The following is a 20524-nucleotide window of genomic DNA, read 5'->3' on the forward strand; positions in this document are numbered from 1 at the left end:
GATCCAATTAAACTGCTTTTCCTTAAATCTAAACCAGCCATTTTCTTGTTCACTGTGTAACATCACTCATCTATGAGAAGAGTGGGCAGAAGGAATAGCTACATACAAGGTAACTTCAAGCTTCAACTCCACCCTTTTCAGGTCCTACAACACTCATGGCATAGGAGAAGTTTTGTCTTGGATACAACTCCAGTTATTTGTACAATTCCACAGTACCTGGGATACAAAGGAAGAGAAAATCCCCCAAAGATAGAGACTTGCCAGCCTAAACAGGCAGAAGGTCAGTTTTTAAGACTAACAACGTACCTTCTTAAGGAACTCCCGGATTTTCTCTGTATCTTTGGCAGCGTAAATGTGCCACAGAGCTCCAGGCTTTTCTCGGCTTTCAGTAAAACGCTTAATTGTCAGTTCATCAGAATCACCATCCTGGATGGTCTTCAGCACTTCTGTGGAAAGCAACAGGAGCAGTTACACTGAAGGATCCTCCCTCTGGTCACAAAAATATTCCCCCAGACACCACTAAAACTTTACCTTCTTCTTGATCAGCCTGGCCTTTGGGGATCCCCACGTAAACCATGACATTGGCTGCGTCAGACACATCCAAGTGAAGGTTTGTTGTGCCATATTTTCTGTCCTCTGGTGTTATTAAGCCTGGGGGAGGAATCAAAGGGGGGGATAAAGGAGTAGCAGATCCATTAGTAAGACAAAGAAATGTTACACCACTGTCAAAACCACTTTCTGAAAAGATTGGAGTGCTTTTACTTCTACCAACAAATGCTTCCAGAACAGCAATATGTTTTCTATCCAGGACCTTGCTCCATCTTGTGGCTTCCCAAGTGATCTGCTCACAGGCTGACAGATCAATGTGTCTGTGTCTAGCCTGTATGATATATAAAAGTCACATTTAAGTTCTGCTAGGAAAGGGTTTTTCCAGCAGTTTAGGATAAAGCATTTTGAGAAACAGTCTCTTTTTCACTCTAAACAGCAGCTGATACAGGATTTACTATCCACCATCTCTCTACTGGCGATGATGTGCTCCATTTTAAATGTCTTTTGAATGACAGCAGATGAACCAGACAAGGAAAAAAGCTGCTCAAGGAGAGATTAAAAGCTAAATGATACAGTTCAAAAAGGAGAACAAAAGTAATACAGCCAGAAGCAGCCAAACAACAAATACATGTTGCCAGCCACAGGAAAGAGAGGCTGTAGAGCAAGTTCATTGGAAGACTGGGAATAACTACTATTGGCTTGAAACCACCAGGACAAAAAGATGTTCAATAAAATAAATCATATCATGCTCTGGACATCATTCGTACCTATAGATGAGCCAAACTCAGGTTTTCTGATCCATGGGATTAATCAAATTGTCTACAACAGCAAGGATTCACATAATCTGCAGTAAATTGGAATAGGAACATGTGCTCAATGTGACCTTTAGAGTGAAAAATTCCTTACCATAGGCATTGTACATCTTGGGGCCCAAATCCGGTCGCACAAAATAGTTGGGAAGTCGAGAGGCAAGGTTGAGTTTTCCACCTCTCCTGGTATATTCTGGCAATGGGATATTTTTCATCAAATCATCAAACCTAAGGTAATGCAGCAAAATTTAGTATTAGGTACTGATAAAACCAAAACCAGACTGAAACAGACTGCAACAAAACCTCTCTCCAGTTAAGGACACGCACTCCTTCCATCAGGGGGTTTTGCTGGACAGAACCAAACAAACAAGGCACAGAAATACAGCAATAAATTTAACTGCTCTGCAGTAATGCTATTTCATTGTGTAATTGCCTCAAGGAATATCAAACAGCATAAGTCCAAATACTTTAAAATGTTTGGCCAAAAAGTAAGCTTCGTCTGAACTTCAGATTTCAAAGTGATCCAGGCTTTTAGGAGCAGTTTTAGCTGCTCACTTTACTTAGCAACAAACACAATGAACCACATAAAAATTTATCAAGAAACTTGTGCAGGACTTCCTTTTATGTCAGGCATCTCTAAGAAACAGATTGTTCACATGTCACCAACTGCTGCTCAAAGCTGAGGCAGGTATCAAAACACAAGGATATTCCTACAGTCCATTATTTTGGGAGTGTGCCACAGAAACAATGAACAATTTCCTCTGGAAATTCATACCGAGAGGGCATCATATCTCTGAAGTCTTCTCCTGGAGGCCAGTCCTTAAGCTTCAATACCATTGGCTCTCCCTCTTCTGTTCTCAGGCGACCTAATTTGAAAGGTTAACAAGTCTTAGTTTTTAACAGTCATACAACTCAGAATACAAAGAATTAAGAAATCCTTATCTCGGTTTAAAATCATGTTCATTCCACAACTTTCATGTAGAACTAAAGACATACAAGTTTCTCTGACACCAGAATAGGGTATCACTCTCATGACAAACATGTTACAACAGATGTCAGACAGACAAGCAGCCTTTATTGCTTCCCTGCCTGAGCACTTCCTAGAATTTAGCTCAGAAACTGGTTTGAGGCCAAAAGCAGCTGATGAAGTCAAACCTCTTCAAAGACCAAGTAACAGAAAAGAAAGGTGTGAGTGTTCCACCTCCCACTCTTCTTGCCCTAAGTACAAAACTCCCTAAGCTTACAACTGATTTAAACAGTAAAGCAGATCCTTAGATAAGGATGTGTAACAAACACAAAGTAGAACTCCAGATGCAATGGCAACTCTTAATTCTCCTGGAAAACCTCAAGCTCACCTCCTCTAAGTCTATTTTTATAGAAAGTAACTTCAGTTCCTCAGAACAAAGTAGTACCTTCAAGTTAAAACAGCAGAACCTATTGAACTTGTGACCACCACCACTACCTGTGCTCTCCTGGAAAAAAAAAAAAGGCTGGCAGATGAACCTACTTGCTAGGAGGATCTTAAATTTCCTCAGAATGTTGCCCCAAAAGACTAAAGGCAGCCCAACATACTCGTGAAGGAGGGTACTTCATCAGAATGACAATTTTTATCCAGTCCCCAATATTTTGAGCATAAATGTCTCTAATGCATCCTCACCAAACTGCCCAAGGTGAGGAGAAACCCTTGAACATCTCGTACACTGCTTATGGATCACAAATCTGTGCAAGGACAGAATTATTGCTGCTGAGTTTTTTACCTACTGGAACAAAGATTCACAGTACTTACTTGAAATATCTTCAAAACCATCCCAGAAATCCCCTACAGTAGCTCCAGTGATGATTTCATTGGTCCTGCAGTTAACCAGATCTACTTCCTGTTGGCCAAATTCCTTCCTAAAGGACTCCGGTCTCCAGAGGTCTGCATTTAACTTGTGATGCACTCCTGACACCATTACAGGCTAGAAAGCAAAAGAATATATTCTGAAGAATTATTAAGCACCAAAAATTCCAGCTAAAACAGGGTAATACATAAAATACATTGAGCACTTGAATGCAGGGATTTTGCAAACTGAACGCTAAGAATGCCCTACCAGGATTCTGCCTTACCACGCATCTGAGCATTCTCTGTTTCAAACTGAGGCAGCTATTTATAGAGAGCCTTAATTTCAGCTCTGTGTTTAGAACCAGATTTAAACAGTAAGGATGTGTAACAGTGCTCATGTCACACATTTGATGAAGGTTTAATGTTGCTCATCAACTAAAGGCCAAAGCACGTGAATTTCAAAAGGTAAAAGCAGGAGAATGAAAGTACCTGTCCCTGCTTCCAGCACTCCCTGAAGACATTCCAATTGCTTTCGTTGTTGGGATCCTGGAGACACAGCAGGCGGTTATCACACAACCAGTAGTGGGGCGTGTCAAAGCCCATTATCGTGGGCTTTATGGTCAGCCCTTGAGGTTTCTTAGGCAAGTCTGTAATGGCTCTATTTTGCACCAGGGAAGCAAAAATGTCATCAAGGATTTTGGGTGTGCTCTTCAGTCCGTTGTCTGTCTGATAAAACACATGGAAGAACAACAACAAAAAATTAGTGCTCTTTTCTGTTGCCTTATTCTGTAGGTTTTGAAGTATTTGCCACTTTGAATTTTTTTTACTTGAGATCCAATCATGAAGAGAAACCAACAGCTGCAGAATTCTGCTGTCTAGAAATGCACCATTGTTAAATACCAGTGCCATTTCTTACACTTTGTCTACAGAATTCTGGCACAACAATTTCTGTTCTGATTTGCATCTCAGCAACACTGCAGAAACCCAGAACAGGACTTGCTTCATATCAAAGAGCAGAAATTCAGTTTTAGCAAAGAACTCTCAAGGCCAGTATTCTTCCCCACCACTCTGAAGTCACATCTGTAAGATCAGACAAAGCCCAGAAACATCTGAAGTGAACCAGGCTGCAAATGAGGCATGGGGAAGACACCACAGAAGGCTCTTCCTTCCATCTGCAAGTGCATTGGTGCTCCTACTTTGAGTCTAAAAGACATCCCAATCAATGCAGCTGCCAGACTCTAGCACAAGAAGTTAATCTGCTTTATCCCTTAGTTCCCAGTTCCTCACCAAGACTTGCTGACAGTACCACTAAGCTACTCCTAACTGAGCACTGATACTGAATTAGTCCTTTTTTCCAAATGAAGACAATTTTACTTACTGTGGTAAGAAAGTAAACTGCCTGTGACAGCTGTTCAGAGGTTTAGAACAGAATCTAAGCCTGGGATCAACTCAAACCTGTACAACTGAAATTTTCCTGTACCTTTCCTGCAGAAGAGTTCAACAGGTTCCGCAAGAATCCAGTGTTGTTGTTGCTCACAGGGGTTAATATTGCACTGTTGAATGTCTGCAGGGCTGCAGCTGGCTTGGCTAAGCTAGGGAGTGTCTGAAGAGGTTTATTTTCATTCTTTGAAATTGGTATGAGAAGTTTCTCTGAAATGAAGAAAGGAAAATTGTGAGGATACTTTGACCATGAAAATACTTTTAATATTTTTTCAAGACAATATCCTCCTACATGCATACATGTACATATGTACATGTATATACATATATAGAAATCTCCTTCCCATGCATGCAGATAAAATATTTCTTCCACTTAACTTTCTCCAAGAAACATTTTTAAAATCCCACATTCTAAAAAAAAACACCAAAAAACCGAAACCCCCAAACAAAGAATTCTCAAATTGAATTTTCAAGAATACTTGTATCAATGGAATTTTAATCCAGTTTTTGAAACAGAATATGCTAACTCTGACAGGCCTTACTCCAAGCCACTGAATACTCATCCCAGCAGGCCAATGACATCTCTCTCAGCACAAGATATTGCTGGGTCTGACCTATATTGTTCTGACAAACAGCCACAAAGGGTTTACCCCTCACTGGTTCTGCACATACCTTTGTTTTCTTTATTCACATTTCCACTTGTTAGGTTTGAAAACCAATTTAATGAAGGAGAAGTATTTACAGAAGTAGTTTGTTTGCTTCCAAGTGCTGACTTTAGAGGAGGATCGTGTGTAGTGACTTGTGAGCTGAGGACAAAACTGTTTTGTTGAAGTCCAGGTCTGTCCCCAGATGCCAAGTGCTGAAAAAGCAAAGCAGTAACTTGTTTAGACAAAGGGAATACAAGCAAAAGCACGTCCAAACTCATCCTTTAAACAGTAAAATGGTTCGGCCCTTCAAAACAGGTGATCTCCACCAGAGGTCAGCATTGCAGCTCAGGATCAGGAGATGGCAGCTCAGCTGGATTTGGGATCTGCCGACTTTAGGAGCAGCCAGAGTCCATCACCCCTCAAGACAAGCACAGAGAGCCAAGTTTCCCAGGTGCATGTTCTGGGATTGCTTTGGAAACCAAGTGCAGTTCTAACAGCAGTTTTCACATTTCTAGTCACAGGTCATGCTCAGGCCAGGGCTAAGCTGGAGCTCCAGTTCAGAGGACAAAAACAGATATGGAGCAATCATAAGTTCTTCTCTTAAGGTGGCAGCAAATGTGTGCTCGCCTGCCAGGTCTGAGCTACACCTGCTACATCTGAGTGCAGCACTGGCCAGCCCAATCCAAGCACAGGATTGTCCATCTCCTGTGCAGCTGATTATCTGGTCATTTGGAGGTTCTAGGAACAGACTAACCAAAACCACAGCTTTGCCCTGGGATTCCTGCATGACTTGTGATAGTTCCTCTCTCTGCTCAAACAATTTGCAGCTAAGAAATTATTCTGCTCTTTTGTCTGCCTATCATTACATTCTCTATCTCACCTCTCACTGACTGCTGATGCTTGGCAAGGATTCTAAACATGACATAATACAACATGTTTCAACATTTAATGAGCTTATCTTCATACAACTGTGCAGAAACTAATTCTATAAAGATGTGTAGATAAATTTAATGCAGCTCTTTGTCCAGAATCACAGGAAATCTTGATTCAGGAGACTGAAGCCAAGTCAGCTGAATGCTAACTTTTGATTCACGTAACTGTCTTCCACACTTGTAACAACTGAAATATTTTTTGTCTCTTTTATTCATTACTTACACTGAAATCAAGTCCAACCTGCTTCTTACACTTAAAGTAACATTTATTTTCAAATTAAGGCTACGAATAAGCATCTAACAAAATTAAAATCACTTAATTCACCCCATTTCTGTGAGATACTTCCAAATTATGCTATTAATTTGTGCTGTTTTCAAAAGCAAGAAAATACTACATCCATTTATAAATATAAGTATCTTGTGGGGTTTCCTTTGTTTCATTTTATAATACAGGGAAGTACACCTACCAGATTGCCAGAGAAATCAATGAATCTCCACACTCCTCTAAAATCTCAATTTTGTTCATGTTTAGTACTTTTATGAATCCCAGTGCTGTTCCACCTTACTTACTCTTCTAGAAGAAATAGCCTACACTTCACAACCATTCCCACTCATCTGTTCTTCGCATTCATTCTTCTCTTAAGGGATCTCTCAGTCTAATCCAATTTTTGCTCTAAAAATCCTCACTGAGCCTTTTTTAAGGATCGGTTAACTAGTGAGGGCTCAGTGTCAAAGGGACACAAATGAGATTTTCCCAAAACCTTAGAGAAGAGCTGAACAGTGAATACAAATTGTCCCTTTGTGGTGGGGTTATCACAGAGGTCAGGGCTGGCAACCTCCAAAGTCAAATTAGCAGTGGCTTCAGGAACACGCAATAGACTGACACAAACTTAACCACACAGACATAGAGGCAGCAACAATACCTGTTTGGAATCCTCCTTTAGAGCTGGCTTTGACAGTGCTTTGAACTGCTTATTTGCACAAGGACAATTTGCCTTTATGCCCCATTTTGTTCTTACGGAGTGAACGATGTCACCAACGTCATAGAGAGCTGAAGGGACAGAACCATCAGTGAGCTCACGTGTAATCACAACATCCAGCAGTCACCAAGACTTTTAAGAAATTGTGCAGCTAAACACTAATATGTGACTACCATTCATTGTTAAACAAGAAGTTCTGCTGCTTCTTTGTAAAGGTCAAAGATAATAAAATGGTATTAAACACACATGCTATTCCTGTCTTTGGATAATAAATGTTAAGCTTTTACTAACTCTACTACTAAAATCAAACTTCACTCAGTACAATATCAACAACACACAAAAGACAGCAGAATCCTACAGCACATTTTTATGTTAATCAAATATTTCCAATACCTTTTCCAGGAATTATTTGTGTAGGCATTAGATTCTCTGGTTCATGTGCCTGCCCCTTCACACATTTAAACCAGGAGAAAGTATCCGAGTCATCATCTGTAAAACAAAACCGTTACATCTTTTTGTTACTGCTCTGGAAAGCCACATATTTTGCTATTATTGATACATCCAACCACAGGTCTACAATATGTCATTTTGGTTGGGAAGGCTTTTTTGCAGCTCGTTTAAGGCTATCACTGACTTCCAAGTCCAACACAGATCTTATTTCCCCTCTTCCCCCTTTGTTTCAGGTAGTAATTAATAAGCACTCCCACCTTCATGTGAGCTTTTTTTCCTCATCCTGTAGCAATCCACGCACACACCAAAGCCACACTTGGAGCAGACCCAGTGCAGGTTGAAGATGGTGGTGTCGCAGACGTCGCACATCTCGCGAACGCCGCGAACCGCGCGCTTCCAGGCCACCTGTCCTGCAGGCAAGAACGGGACAGTCCCAGTGTTAGTGCCAGCAAATTCAGCATTTGCATGTTCACTACAGTGCTGTGACTCAGACTTGGTCTTGTATTGGAGCTCCAGAAAATGCTGTTACACAACAGTCCAAGCAGTTGAGACCAGTTTGCTTCCTCCTGTGCAGCACCAGCCACAGCTTTTATTCCTGACCCACATCTGTCCAAATTAACAAGCATATTCCTGACATTCTCCTAAGTGGAAATCCCACAGCTACTCCAGGAAATAAATCAGGTACTGCTGGCAAGCTAAACTTAATGTGTAGCTTGCCACAACCAGCTTATCCTTGTTCTCTATTCAGCAGCACGGTGGGCAAGTAGCAGTCTTCCTTTTGAGAAGTTTTATGTGTCTGTGTTTATCTGACCATTCTCAGAATGGTCAATTTTCTTCTCTGAAGCACTGACTGCTGCTGTCCAGGTTTCCTATGTAGCCACCATATTCCCCTTTCCTTATCCCAAGCAACTTCTTCAGTCCACTTAAGACATCTCAAACATTGACAGTATCTTGCAAAAAATTACAAGCCCTTCCAGGGTTGTATTATTTTTCTGTGAATCTGCGATTACACAAGAATGGTTTTAGCCTGATCTCCATTTTCTTATGCTGCCAGCTAGAAAACCAGACTAGACAAAAAGCACACACCTGCCTTCCTCCTACTGCCTTCCACACTTGTAACTTCTCTGAAACTTTCCTGCCCACAATGTTTCTTAATTTTAAAAGCAAGTTACGAGAGACCATGTCCTAATGCATGCTAAGAAAACCATACCAGCATCGAAGACATCTGCTGCTCTTGTTCTGAATAATGCCCATTGACTATGTATGGAACAACACTAGAATAGCTTAGTACAATTTGTTCTTAAGTAGGAGGTAAAAATTGTTTGACTACTTGCTTCAGAATTCTTCCAAGAGACACAGGTCTAAATAGCACCAGCTCCATTCTTCTCTGCCTTTAAAAAACATGCACTATATTTATCATTTTCTAGGTCAACTCTCCAATTTCCCCCAAACAGGATGAAAGTTTTTTCTTATATTTTGAAAGCCATTTTATATATTTTCTGAATCTTCTCTTTCTTCTTCTCCTATTTTTTGGTTCCTCTCTGTAGTTTGACCCTGTTTCCTTTTGGCATTTGGCAGCCAAGGAACAATGTGACCTAACAAGCTGTTCTTTCTACACTAGTCAATCTTTTACTTCACAGGGATAATACATACAAATTTACCATAACTTCAAGTCATGGGGGCAGAAGAATCTCCCTTTTTCCTGTGCTGACTGAGCACTCTCCCACTGTGCTGTTCAAAGAACACCACATATTCAGATTGTAAATTACTTCTTTCCTGCCCAGGGCATTAAAAATAACTTCTATATTAATGAAAGCGAGTTCCCTTACTCTCACCAGTCAGGGCAATAAAATCAAAGACAAATTAGTGAGATTTTGCTCCTTTCAAGCCATTTCCAGAACCTACACATCTGTTTTTTAAGCAGAGGGTGTTTCTGGTAGCTAAGCCAACAGATGCATCCTCTGCTATTAAGAAACACCACACCTTCCATTTGTTTCATGAATTCACCCAAAGCTTCACTCTCCCAAAAGTGTTCCTGTATTTCAGTCTACACATCTCACTCTGGCTACAGATAATTTGGTTCCACAGGCCTGAACATGTTGCAGGTCAAGAGAAGAGCAAAGCCTGCTGATTCCAAGCAGCCCAAGGTAAGACACCACAGCAAGTATTTCTGGAATACCTCAAGTCTTCCCCCTGCTTTTAAAGGGCATTCAAGCTCATTCAGGTTTTTTATTTCTTTCAGAAGAGTGGAGTGACTGCCAAACTGAGAGGATCTTTATCTAAGGTCAGCACTCCACAAACACAGCAGACAGTGGCAATCTCCTACACTGTGCTGTACCCTGGTCATGCACTTAAAATCCAGGAAACAAATACAGTTTTAGGAGTCATTCTGCTCTGAGAAGTGATTATGCAAGGTTGCAGACTTCCCCATGTATCACAGAAATATTTTAATATGGCCAAACCCCTGTGTTGGGGGGTGCTAAGTCTGCCCTGTCTACACCAATTAACCTCCCCAATTAGTTATCCCATCACCAGCACTTCCCTGGTCTATGCCCAGTAGGGCTGCACACAATCACTTCTAGAAGTGCTACTGGAAACTTGCAGGTGGAGGAAAAAAAATCTTTTACTGACAGACAGCATTAGGTCTACAATGTAATTACAATACAATAGGACCAAAGCAATCTAACAGAACCTATGCAAAGGAAAATCTTTATTTCATTTTCACATCAAGAATAGATTTTGTTGTCAGCTACCTGGTAGTTTACTTAATTTTTTTTTTTCATGTTGTAACAGGAAAAGTAATTTGATAAACTGAGAAACAACTTCTGACAAAGAAGGGTGGAATCACCCTTCCCTTTCCCCCATCCCTATGAGAAGCAGAGCTGTTGACACTAGTTCTCAGTGGCTCTTAACCATTCCCTCTCTGAAAAGAGAGAGGGACACTCAAGTTTTGTATGATATTTCCAAATACATGCAATTATTTCAAACAGAAGCTTCAAGCTTCACATAAAGCTGTGAAAAGACCAATGATTTCAATAGAACTTGATCTTACTGTGTGGTTCAATCGTTGACATGACTTCCTTTTCAGAAATCACCAGCTGGCAGAAGTGGTCTCCAATGTTGGCGAGGATGTACTTTGCTGTGTCCAGATCTAGACCCACAACATTTTTGGATAAAGGTAGCCACAGGCTAATTGCCTCAGGGTCATACTTATTTGGAGTTAAGAAACCTTCTTCACGCAATATTCCATGCTTATTAAACTGCAGCCTGATGAAAAAGGGGGAAAAAGAGAAAAAGCCCTCATCATCTCAAATGCTGCACTGGTTTAAATTCATTCCAATCACTCAATGCTTGAGTTGCAAGCATGTGTACTGTATGCCAAAGAATTTACTCAAAGGTTACAACAGACAAGGGTAAACATACTGGTCACTAGCATTAAGCACATTCAATGCATTGCTTGTTTTAAAGAAAAAAAGACTGAAAACATTCAGGTTTTTAGTCAGGAAATCTACCTTACAACAAGTGCTTCTTTATTCACACAAAACCAAATCAGGTTTACAATTTTTAAAATGCAATGGCATTAAGGTCACATCTAGAGATGGCAACAGCAATAATTTTATCTAGGACTACATACAACTCTCAAGAGAAGTTACAATGCCTTAAATATACACTATATTTCAGTACCAATTCATTTGGAAGCAGCTGTCAAAAAGCATCAAGCAAAATTTGAGAAAGATATATTCTTGAGTGATTCTGAGTAGGTGGAAAGAATGAGATCTATATAGTTAGCAGTGTCTTAAATGGAAAACATGAAGAGTGCTGCTCAGGAACCTTTTTACTAAATTCTGGAGAAAAAAGGTGACTTCTGATGACAGCGTGTGTTCAGTGTTGTGTTAGGTGTGCCATGAAAACAGTGCTAGCAGCTGCTGTCATCACACAAATGCTATCTCCAGATTTGGCAAATTGCACAGTCAATAAAAAGGGATAATTCCACCAGTTTCAAATTCTAAACCAAAGGATTCATCTGATTTGAATTGCACTGCAAGTCTGGATTGTTACCCTGAGAGGATGAACTAGCATACTCTATTGTCACTTTGGTCTCATACATCAGATTATACAAATATTTACTACAGTAAAATCTCTACTCTGAGGATAAATAATGGATTAGTAACACATCTGTATTTTTAAAAATGTTTAGCAACAAAATTGAATTCCAGTGAGTGCACAGATTAAATATTTCCATGGCAAACTTAAATGTCTCCACATGAAAACCCATTGCCACTTACTGCAACTCTTCCACAGCTGTGGGTTCACGGCTAACATTTCAGGTGTCCAACCACTAAACTTTAGGAAACCTGCATGGAATCTACCCTCTCATTAGTATCTCCAATGCTACTGAGCTATAGCACTCAAACTAAACTCATGTTATCCTACTGGCATTCAGCCCAGAACAGCAAAATAAAGAGCTCTAAGTCCTGCCAAAATACTTTCTGCTCAAATGAAGTAGTTGTATAATTTCTAAGGGCTAAAAACCCATAGGCAGCCACTCATTAGTTGGGTATATTAGTCTTATAACCACACATCAAATAGCTGTGAAACAGACCTCCATGAGACTATTCTGGCCATGTAACTGGGGTTTTTTCACCTTTCACATGAAAGGAGTTGCAGGGTGTTGGTCTGAGCTGCTCTTACCTCCTGAAGTGGAAGAAGCGGCAGAAGACGGTGGAGTCTCGCTGCTCCTTGTTCTTGCGGTAGCTGTCCAGGCGGCACTCCCGGCACTTGTGCAGGTGAGGGGCGATGTTATTGCAGGAGCCATCCTGCACAAATGCCTCCCCGCTCTGCTGCAGCTTCTTCACTTTAGCAGCATCAGATAAAATGGACTTGCGAACCATTACTGCAGGGAAGAGCAGCCAGCATTAGAAAAGCCTCAGTTTTTCACACGGAAGTGACAGCAAATGTATTTTAATGAAAGACCCACATCAACTTTTCCTGTAACAGTTTCACATTACACTGAAACTAAGTTACGCTAAAAATATTTGCAATTGGCAGAAACTTCTTCTCCAGTCAGCAGGAACTGTCTCAATCTGCAGCTCCAGTGGAGGCACACAGTCTGTGGACTCGAGTTCAAGAGCTCCTTTCACTTTTTCACAGAGGAGCATTTTAAGAACATCTGCTTTTAAAGACGTTCTTCAGCCAGAGTTGGAGCCCTGAGCAGACTAGGGCATGCAGGAACCATATTTCACAAAAAATGGGGACAGAGTATAACCTGGCCATTTCTCAATCCTGTTTTCCCCCTTCATGATGCAACAGCTTTCAGCATCTTACTGTAACAGATGCCAAACATTTCTCTTCCTCCTACACTGCCAGTGAGGCCTTGCAGGGGACACAACAGTGTCTGCTTGGCTGGCTGTGTATCCATGCTAATTATGGAATAGCACATGGTAATCCAAGACCAAGCAACAGGAGAGAGAGAAAAAAGAAAAGAGGTGGGTATGTAGGGGGATTCCCAGAATCCTGAACAATCAGCAGCATCACCTGATGCACAGCAGGACACATGACACCAGGAGTCCAGCTCCTTAAACAACCACAGCCCTTCCCCACCTGTCCCATGTGAAAACCTGAAGAACACACCAAATGGAAAAGAGGAACAACATGGGTGGGTTGGGGCTGAATGGGTTTTAATTTTTGGTGGTGGTGGGTGGGTTTGTATTTGTTTTGCTCTCATGACAGTTTTTAAATCAAAGCCCCTCTTGAACAGAGTTTTGTTAAGGACAACTTCCATCCCTTCCTTCCTTTTCCATGTTTGTAAAATTTAGGACCATCACTAAAAGGTAGTTCTCATTATGCCATCAGCATCTGTACTCCAAAAAGAACCTTGTTTTTGTAGCCTCTTTTGCCATTCTGTTCTTGCATATATTTTGTAACAACTTATTTCTAGAAATTAATTATTAGTCCTTTTCCTTTATCAGGAAAGGGTGTTTCTTCAGTTTGTTGCATTCCTGTCTTAAAAGAACATTCAAATGACTCAAATTCCTAATATACTCAATCAATTTAAATAACTAATTTTGTATATGTAACAAATTACCTACTTCTAAGTAGTTAGACAGAAATTACAAGGACTTTCAAATGACAGGAAATTTTAGGAACACTTACTATTATCCTGGACCTTGGCACTTCCAGTCCAAAAGCTTTCACTTTCACTTCTGTCACAAAGAATCTCATTTGAATTTCTCCTAATAAAATACTCCATGTCTGCAAGTTCATCAATCTTGTTTCCTCTGTGGCTATTGCAGCTGCATTGTGATTTAACTCCACACTCACTGAAGGACAGAAGATGAGCATCTGAGGTTGAGGGTCTGCAATCTAAAGTTCGCTGCAGTTCAAGAGTGCCACTGCCTCTGGGTATTGCTATGGAAGGGTTGGGATGCTGCAACTGTTTTATGGAAATGCATTCCTTGGGAAAGTTTGTTGTGGCCTTCATAAAAGGTTCATTATTATTCTTCATGGTGGTTCCCTTTTCATTAGCTGAATCAGTCAAAGATGAAGATCTTGAGGTTTTCAAAGAGGTATATTTACCATTTTGATCACTAGGATTTTTTGTTTGTTCTTTAGACAAAAGCCCCACTTTAGGAAAGGCTGTCAGCTCCTCTGTCAATGGTTTAACTCCAGTATTAAGACAGGAAGGGTGAGTTTCCGGTAGGCTTCGTCTACATGTACTGAAACACAACATGCAATAATTAGGAAAAAAACCCACAAACATGTCAAACAAATCAGAGCATCAGTTGCTCAATCTATCCACACTTAAAGCTTGAAAGAAGAAGTTTAGTTATTTAATTATATGCTTTGTGTTCTGATGTGTGAGTATTTATAATTTTGTGTGAGACTAAATGGGTTTGTGTTTTTCAGGTGTTTTATCTGGGTTTAATTTTTTGTAAGAGTTAGAACAATAAAACTCTACACCCATGTAGACAAACACAACATTTGGGTATTACTGCTACTCCACTTCCTTCTCTCACAAATAAATAGTTGCTTTCTCATTTTCTCCAGGCTGAATAACCAAATACATTTCATTTGCATGTCTGTGGCAAGATTCTCAAGGAACTTCTGACTGGCACCACAAGTCAGGAGGCTGGAGACTGTAAAACCTCTCTCACAAAAAACACTTTTTAAAAAAATCCTATTTTCCACATTCAGCATGTGAGAGAGATAAAACTAGTATAAAAACCCCTATTAGCACTTCAAATTTGGGTTTTCCCATCACACTATTTCTACCATTACATCCATTTTGTGACAGAACTGGGGGTAACAAAAGTTCAAAGGCACTGGTGCTCAACAGAACTAAAACTGAGGACCTGTAGCTGATCTGCAAGAAAGCAGACACCTGCCTGAACATGTTGTGGTTTTCTTAGGGGCAGGGAAGGAATGCATTTGACAAAGAAGGCACCACACCTGTGTATCCTTTTACAGATGGGTACAATGAAACAGTGACACTACCCTGGGCCACTGAAGGGTCACTTCCTTAAAGGTAAGTAAGAACACAGAATTAGGAACTAAATTACATATCCAGGGCAAGAAAATCTAACTTTCCTATGCTGGTATAACAAAAGAGTAGTTACTACAGCTCTTTAAAATTACCTCAGAGTTCATTGTGCTAAGAATCAATTATTTTTGGAGGTAAAATATCTGTATAAGCATAAAACTGCTTCCTTACCCCTGAGGAGTTTCTGCACCAAGGTTGGGTGGTGAGTTGGCTGGCAGGGGCAGGCCTGGGTGCCTTTGGTCTTTATTTGCAGGAGTACATCCCAGCAGTGCTTCACCCAGCACAGTTGGTACTGACTGCACATGTCCTTGACTGGGAGAAACCTGCAAGGGAGATTTTAACAGTTAGGAAAATTCAGGATAGAAATTATGGCTTTGCAGGGTTCAGCCTGAAAGGAAAAATATATTAATACTCTTCCTACCATGTTTAATAAAGTGAATTAAAGAGCCACTCAGTTCAGGAGGTAGAAAAACATTAAAATGTCCTTTTAAATCTTATCGGTTCCATGAAAGACTGTTCATGTTAATTCATTTCCCCCAATTAACAATTAATGTTTTGGGGGAGGTGTATTAAGAAAGTGGAAAAAAAAAGACCAAGCTCTGCTCTTTGTGACTGCCAGTGCAAAAATGTTTCTGAAGTAATTGCAGTAATTGGCAGTCAGAAATAGATTTCTGAGCTCAGCTGAAAATCCCAGAGAAAATCAAAACTGTGAAGACTGACAGCATCACCAAAGATCTAGATGTGAACTTTCTTGTAGCAAGAAAATCTTTGCACCAGAGTTCTAGAAAGTGTTAAGTACAGAAATCCTACATTAACTAAATCAGCATCCTAAGAAATCTGTAATTCATTTAGGAATGCAACAGGCCTACCAAATTAGCAAGTGTCTTTAGAACAGTAGCCTTTCTGTGGGGGTCCTTCCCCAGCTGGGAAGTTACACTGCAAGTTCATTAGCATCAGCTCCAAAATATTTCCTTTTTGCTTTGGTACTACACAGCTGTCAGGTACCAAGTCAAGCTCTCAGAAAAATGCTGCAGATAATTAACTCCACACAAGAAATCAGCACTATCACATATTTATTAACAAAAAATATGGTTTCAGCTAATCACTCCCACATACTCACATCCACCAAAATCAAAGTAACAAAAAGCTTCTGGTTTCCTTACTAGAAAGCACACCCACTGTAACCACTTGGAAAAAATGGTTGCCAGGCATCTCCCAAAGAGCACTAAAGTGAAAAATGATCCAGTCCTTTGAAAGAAGGTAGACTGGAAAAAGAGATAAATAACTTCACTACTTAAAGGAAAAACTATGGTAAAACAAGTTATAAATCCAGATCATGGTGATTCTTCAGCAAGGCATTAAGAATGTAAAATACAGCCCAGTTTTGTGCATGGCAAGCAGGCTGTTCAATGGCTGAATTATGCAGAAAACTGAAGAAAGGCAAACTGAGCACCAAAAGCTGCTAAAGGTACCCAAGCATGAGCTGTGGAAACACAAGACTGGAATCTTTTGCTACTCCATGCTGCCCTGCTACACAGTCTTCCTCAGCAGCAAATACAGGACACTCTCTTCACTGAGCCACCTTATCCTGTGCTTGCTACCTCTTGCTGGTTCTTTGTGAGGTTGTGAAAGATTGCTAATGACTGTATCAGCCATTAGCAGATCTGCACAGCTGACTCCACACAGAACTGACTGCACAGAATCAACACAACCCTCTCCCTCCCATGCCAGAGTTTCCTGAAAACTGGCTACTCCTGCCTAAAATGCAGGTTTTGTTCAGCCAAGCCACAATTTTTCATTTGCATTTCTACACTTAAGTTAGCCAGATTGTCTTTTGACCTTTGAGAGTTTACTCATCTCTCAGTGATTCCAGGCAGGTCACTCACACAAGAAATAACAGCAGACATGAGAGTACCAGAAAAGTCACACCCCTCTTCTGTCCTGAAACAACCTTCAACTGCTGCTTGTGCAGCTTGAATCCTCAAAGCATCCAAGTGCAGCTGAAGGTTTTAGGCTCATGTACAAAATAGTTAAAGAAAGAACATGAAAAGCAAAGGTTACAAACTTCAGAACTCCTTTGTGTTTTATCTGACTACAAATATAGATAACTAGGCAGACCAACTCTTAAGCAGAAGGAGGGGGCAAAAAGCACAGTAAAAAAACACCCAAGCAAACAAAAACCCCAACAAACCATCAACATTCAAGGCCTAGTAGCTTTTGCTCCAATTATCACAGGGCAAGATATTCAGTTAATGCCCAGACAAGTTCGAAAGAACTCAACACACCCTCCAAGGGATTATATTTATCATTCTACTTTCTAATCTAATCCTTATTTAAAATGTTTTGCGAAGTGACATAATTATGTAACAGCCATATATAACAGAGCAAGACATTACCTCAGGAGAAGATTTTGTGTGTTTAACATCAACACTTTCACTGCTGTCAGATGACTTCCTTTTCACACCCCCAATTCTTTTTGATTTATCTGGAAGAGAAGGTGATCAAGATTAGTCTATCACAAATAACCTACTGAGTGTTTGAAGAACAAATAGTAAAAGGTCTTACCACATTTTCCATTGTTGTCATATATGATTTCAACATGAATTAATTCTGGATCAAGAGTTTTTAAAGCTGGAATCTTGAAAAGGACAGGAAACACAGAAGCAGCCATTTAGAGAGAAGAAACTCTATTTTAATATATTTATCTTAGATGTGGTGGTATGGACTAAGCTTAGATACAACTTCTAGGTTCTTTGAATACCCAGCTGAATTTAACAACACACCATGTGACAGTGTCTCTGCATCAAAACACAAACTGGTGCTTGAGAACATAAACTTGTGCTGTCTGCACAGCACAGCGAGCAAAGAAACAAAGATCATGTTTGCTCCACTCCAGGTGTCCTTCATTTTTCATAGAAGGACATTCGTTATTTAACAATCTAACTGAAGCATAAAGAAACACTTTGGGTTATATTGTTCTGCACTACACTGACACCCATGTTTAAAGATTACAGTAAAGATAGAAATAAAAATGGTGTTGGTGGAGACATAAATAAAATTTGCACTTTTTCCCCATATCCATCTGTAAACCACTGCAACTGGTTCCTACCTCCTGACAGTTGACTTCTAGAGTTCTTGTAGCTGGATTACCATTGACAACAACTGCTGTGAACCACTGAGTAGAAGGGTCCAGGCTATAAATCCTAATTTTTGAGCCAATTATATTTTTTCCACCTACCAAATTGGGAAAAAAAAAAAAAAAGAGCTTAAGATAAACAAGACATGAAAATGACCACAGTTATCAAAATGAATTCTTTCTGTCCTTACAGTATGGGAAATGAAAACTGTAAGATGCAATATTTACCTTTTCAAAAAGATCATTCCCTGCATATGCAAGCACATAAGTACAAATATGCTGTTATGAACCCAGTAATTAAGAATTTAAAGCTGGCAAAAAAAAAGTAACAATTTTAAATTTGACTAAAAAAGGAAGCCTCTATACAACACTCTGGAAGTTTTCATAAACAAGCAACAAACTGGGAAAAAAAAATCAAGTTGCTTGAAACAATAAACAACTCAAAATTTTTGAGAATTGCTACAAGTTTCATCTATTTCACAAGTACCAGGCCATCTGTATGTACCTAAATTACATATTCACCTTTGCAAAATAAATACTTGAAACTTAAACGTCTACAATCCTTCACATTTTGCATTCACTGCTGTGAGAATAAAATCAGTATTGTTTAAAAGCTTTTATCCCCTAGCACAGATTACCAATTAATTAAACCAACACTGCAAGGATTTCCCTTTGGACTTGGGCATTTATTGCCAGTTTTCTGCTCCACAGTTTTCTTGTACCTTGGACCAAGCGTGTCTCATCAAGGTGTTTCTTAACCAGAGCCTGAATTTCTTCATTTACATTTTGATCATCTTTAAGAGAAAGTCTGGAACCATCCACATCCTATTTCAGGAAAAAAAGAACAGAATTTTGCATTCAAGATAATGCTTTTAACAAAATCCCACAATATTTAAAAGCAAGATGGCAGCAATTCACACAAATCCAGTTCTCATTAATCTGTTCCCCATCAGTTCTAGAATGTTGGACTGGAGGCAGGTAATTTTTTATCACTAATTCACAACAAGCATCTGCAAGAGACACTGGAGAGCTCCTCAGGTCTACTTCAATATTGTTCTGAAAATAAACAGCCTTGTAGCACTACATTGCTAATGAGCAATAAGTTTAATTGAACTGTCCATTCCTAACTCAGGATTTTAAGTTCTCAGAAGCAGCATCATATTTTTCCTGAGCAGATGCAAATGAAAATATTTTATGTTTCTATTTATGACAATGCCAGGATCCAGCCTGTGTCAAGACACCATTATAAAATGTTTACATGAATTAAAACAGAGTCAGCTACATCTAAATTATTCATAATTCTTCAGAATAATGTATGTATTAGTTTTTCCTCTCAAATTCTTGAATGAGAATTGATTCTGAAATTCAATTCTCCATTGAGAACTGAATCTGATGGAAAGGTCACAGCACGTTTCCACCCAAAGCTCGATGAGCGCAAACAAGAAAAGGGTCTGGGGCTGGGATTTATCTTTTTGTCCCAGGCACTGCTCTGATATTTGTAAGAGGCAGAAGACTGAAGAACTAGAAGTCAATAAACTGTTATTCAAGATGCCCGTAAAGCAATCTTTTCCACTGCAGGGCTGAGATAAGGCTCCTGCACAAAGAGATCTCAACTCTGCTGCTGAGACAACATAATGACAACTGTCTACAACTCAAATTTGGCTTTTAGTGACACTCTTGTCAGTTTCTCTAAAGGACTTTTATATTTGCTGACTGTTGTCAAGTCAAAGTAGAAGATTAATGATGGCACTACTTGCAGTCTCAACACAGGACAACCATTACTACTTTTGTTTCAGATTTACAGTCTTGACAATTTCCTAAAAAGGCTAAATCCTTAATCTTTAGCAGCTACTATTCTTCCAAACACCTGCCCAGGAAAAATAGTTTCAACTCACCTATGCCTAATTTTCACTAACAAACTTTCCTCTGGTGCTCAATAATTCAACCATCTCATTTACATTCTGCCCAATTCCTCCTTTGTTTAAGATTAGCAGTGATGTGCTCCTGTTAAATATGAAGATTTATGCCAGACATTCCTGCAACTCCTTGCCCAAAGTTCATGCTCAAAAGAAGAAAGGGAAACTATTCCAGGTTATCCCCAAAAATCAACATGAAACTGCTGTCACTTGAGCTGAATAACTGGCCTAGCACTCTCCCTCATCCAGGTCTCCTAAGTGACCCTGTCCTGAATCAGCTTGAGAGTTTTTAATCAGACACAT

General features: G+C 39.8%; 1 protein-coding gene across 1 annotated transcript in view; it reads right to left on the reverse strand.

Moving 5' to 3' along the window:
- The window catches only part of KDM3A (lysine demethylase 3A), a 28996-nt gene that overhangs the window by 2705 nt on the left and 5767 nt on the right, over nt 1-20524 (reverse strand). Inside the window, exons 5-23 of the mRNA XM_002187320.7 lie at nt 19028-19130; nt 18279-18403; nt 17735-17807; nt 17566-17654; nt 15341-15492; nt 13783-14345; nt 12322-12523; nt 10682-10896; nt 7887-8039; nt 7573-7668; nt 7123-7250; nt 5293-5479; nt 4661-4830; nt 3670-3906; nt 3145-3316; nt 2134-2224; nt 1456-1586; nt 532-651; nt 307-446 (exon numbers count right to left, since the gene is read on the reverse strand). Of these exons, the coding sequence (XP_002187356.5) occupies nt 307-446; nt 532-651; nt 1456-1586; nt 2134-2224; nt 3145-3316; nt 3670-3906; nt 4661-4830; nt 5293-5479; nt 7123-7250; nt 7573-7668; nt 7887-8039; nt 10682-10896; nt 12322-12523; nt 13783-14345; nt 15341-15492; nt 17566-17654; nt 17735-17807; nt 18279-18403; nt 19028-19130 (3147 nt within the window). The remainder of the gene's footprint in view (nt 1-306; nt 447-531; nt 652-1455; nt 1587-2133; nt 2225-3144; nt 3317-3669; nt 3907-4660; nt 4831-5292; nt 5480-7122; nt 7251-7572; nt 7669-7886; nt 8040-10681; nt 10897-12321; nt 12524-13782; nt 14346-15340; nt 15493-17565; nt 17655-17734; nt 17808-18278; nt 18404-19027; nt 19131-20524) is intronic.

The sequence above is a fragment of the Taeniopygia guttata genome, chromosome 4 (assembly GCF_048771995.1).
Source record: "Taeniopygia guttata chromosome 4, bTaeGut7.mat, whole genome shotgun sequence".
NCBI classification, from domain to species: Eukaryota; Metazoa; Chordata; class Aves; order Passeriformes; family Estrildidae; genus Taeniopygia; species Taeniopygia guttata.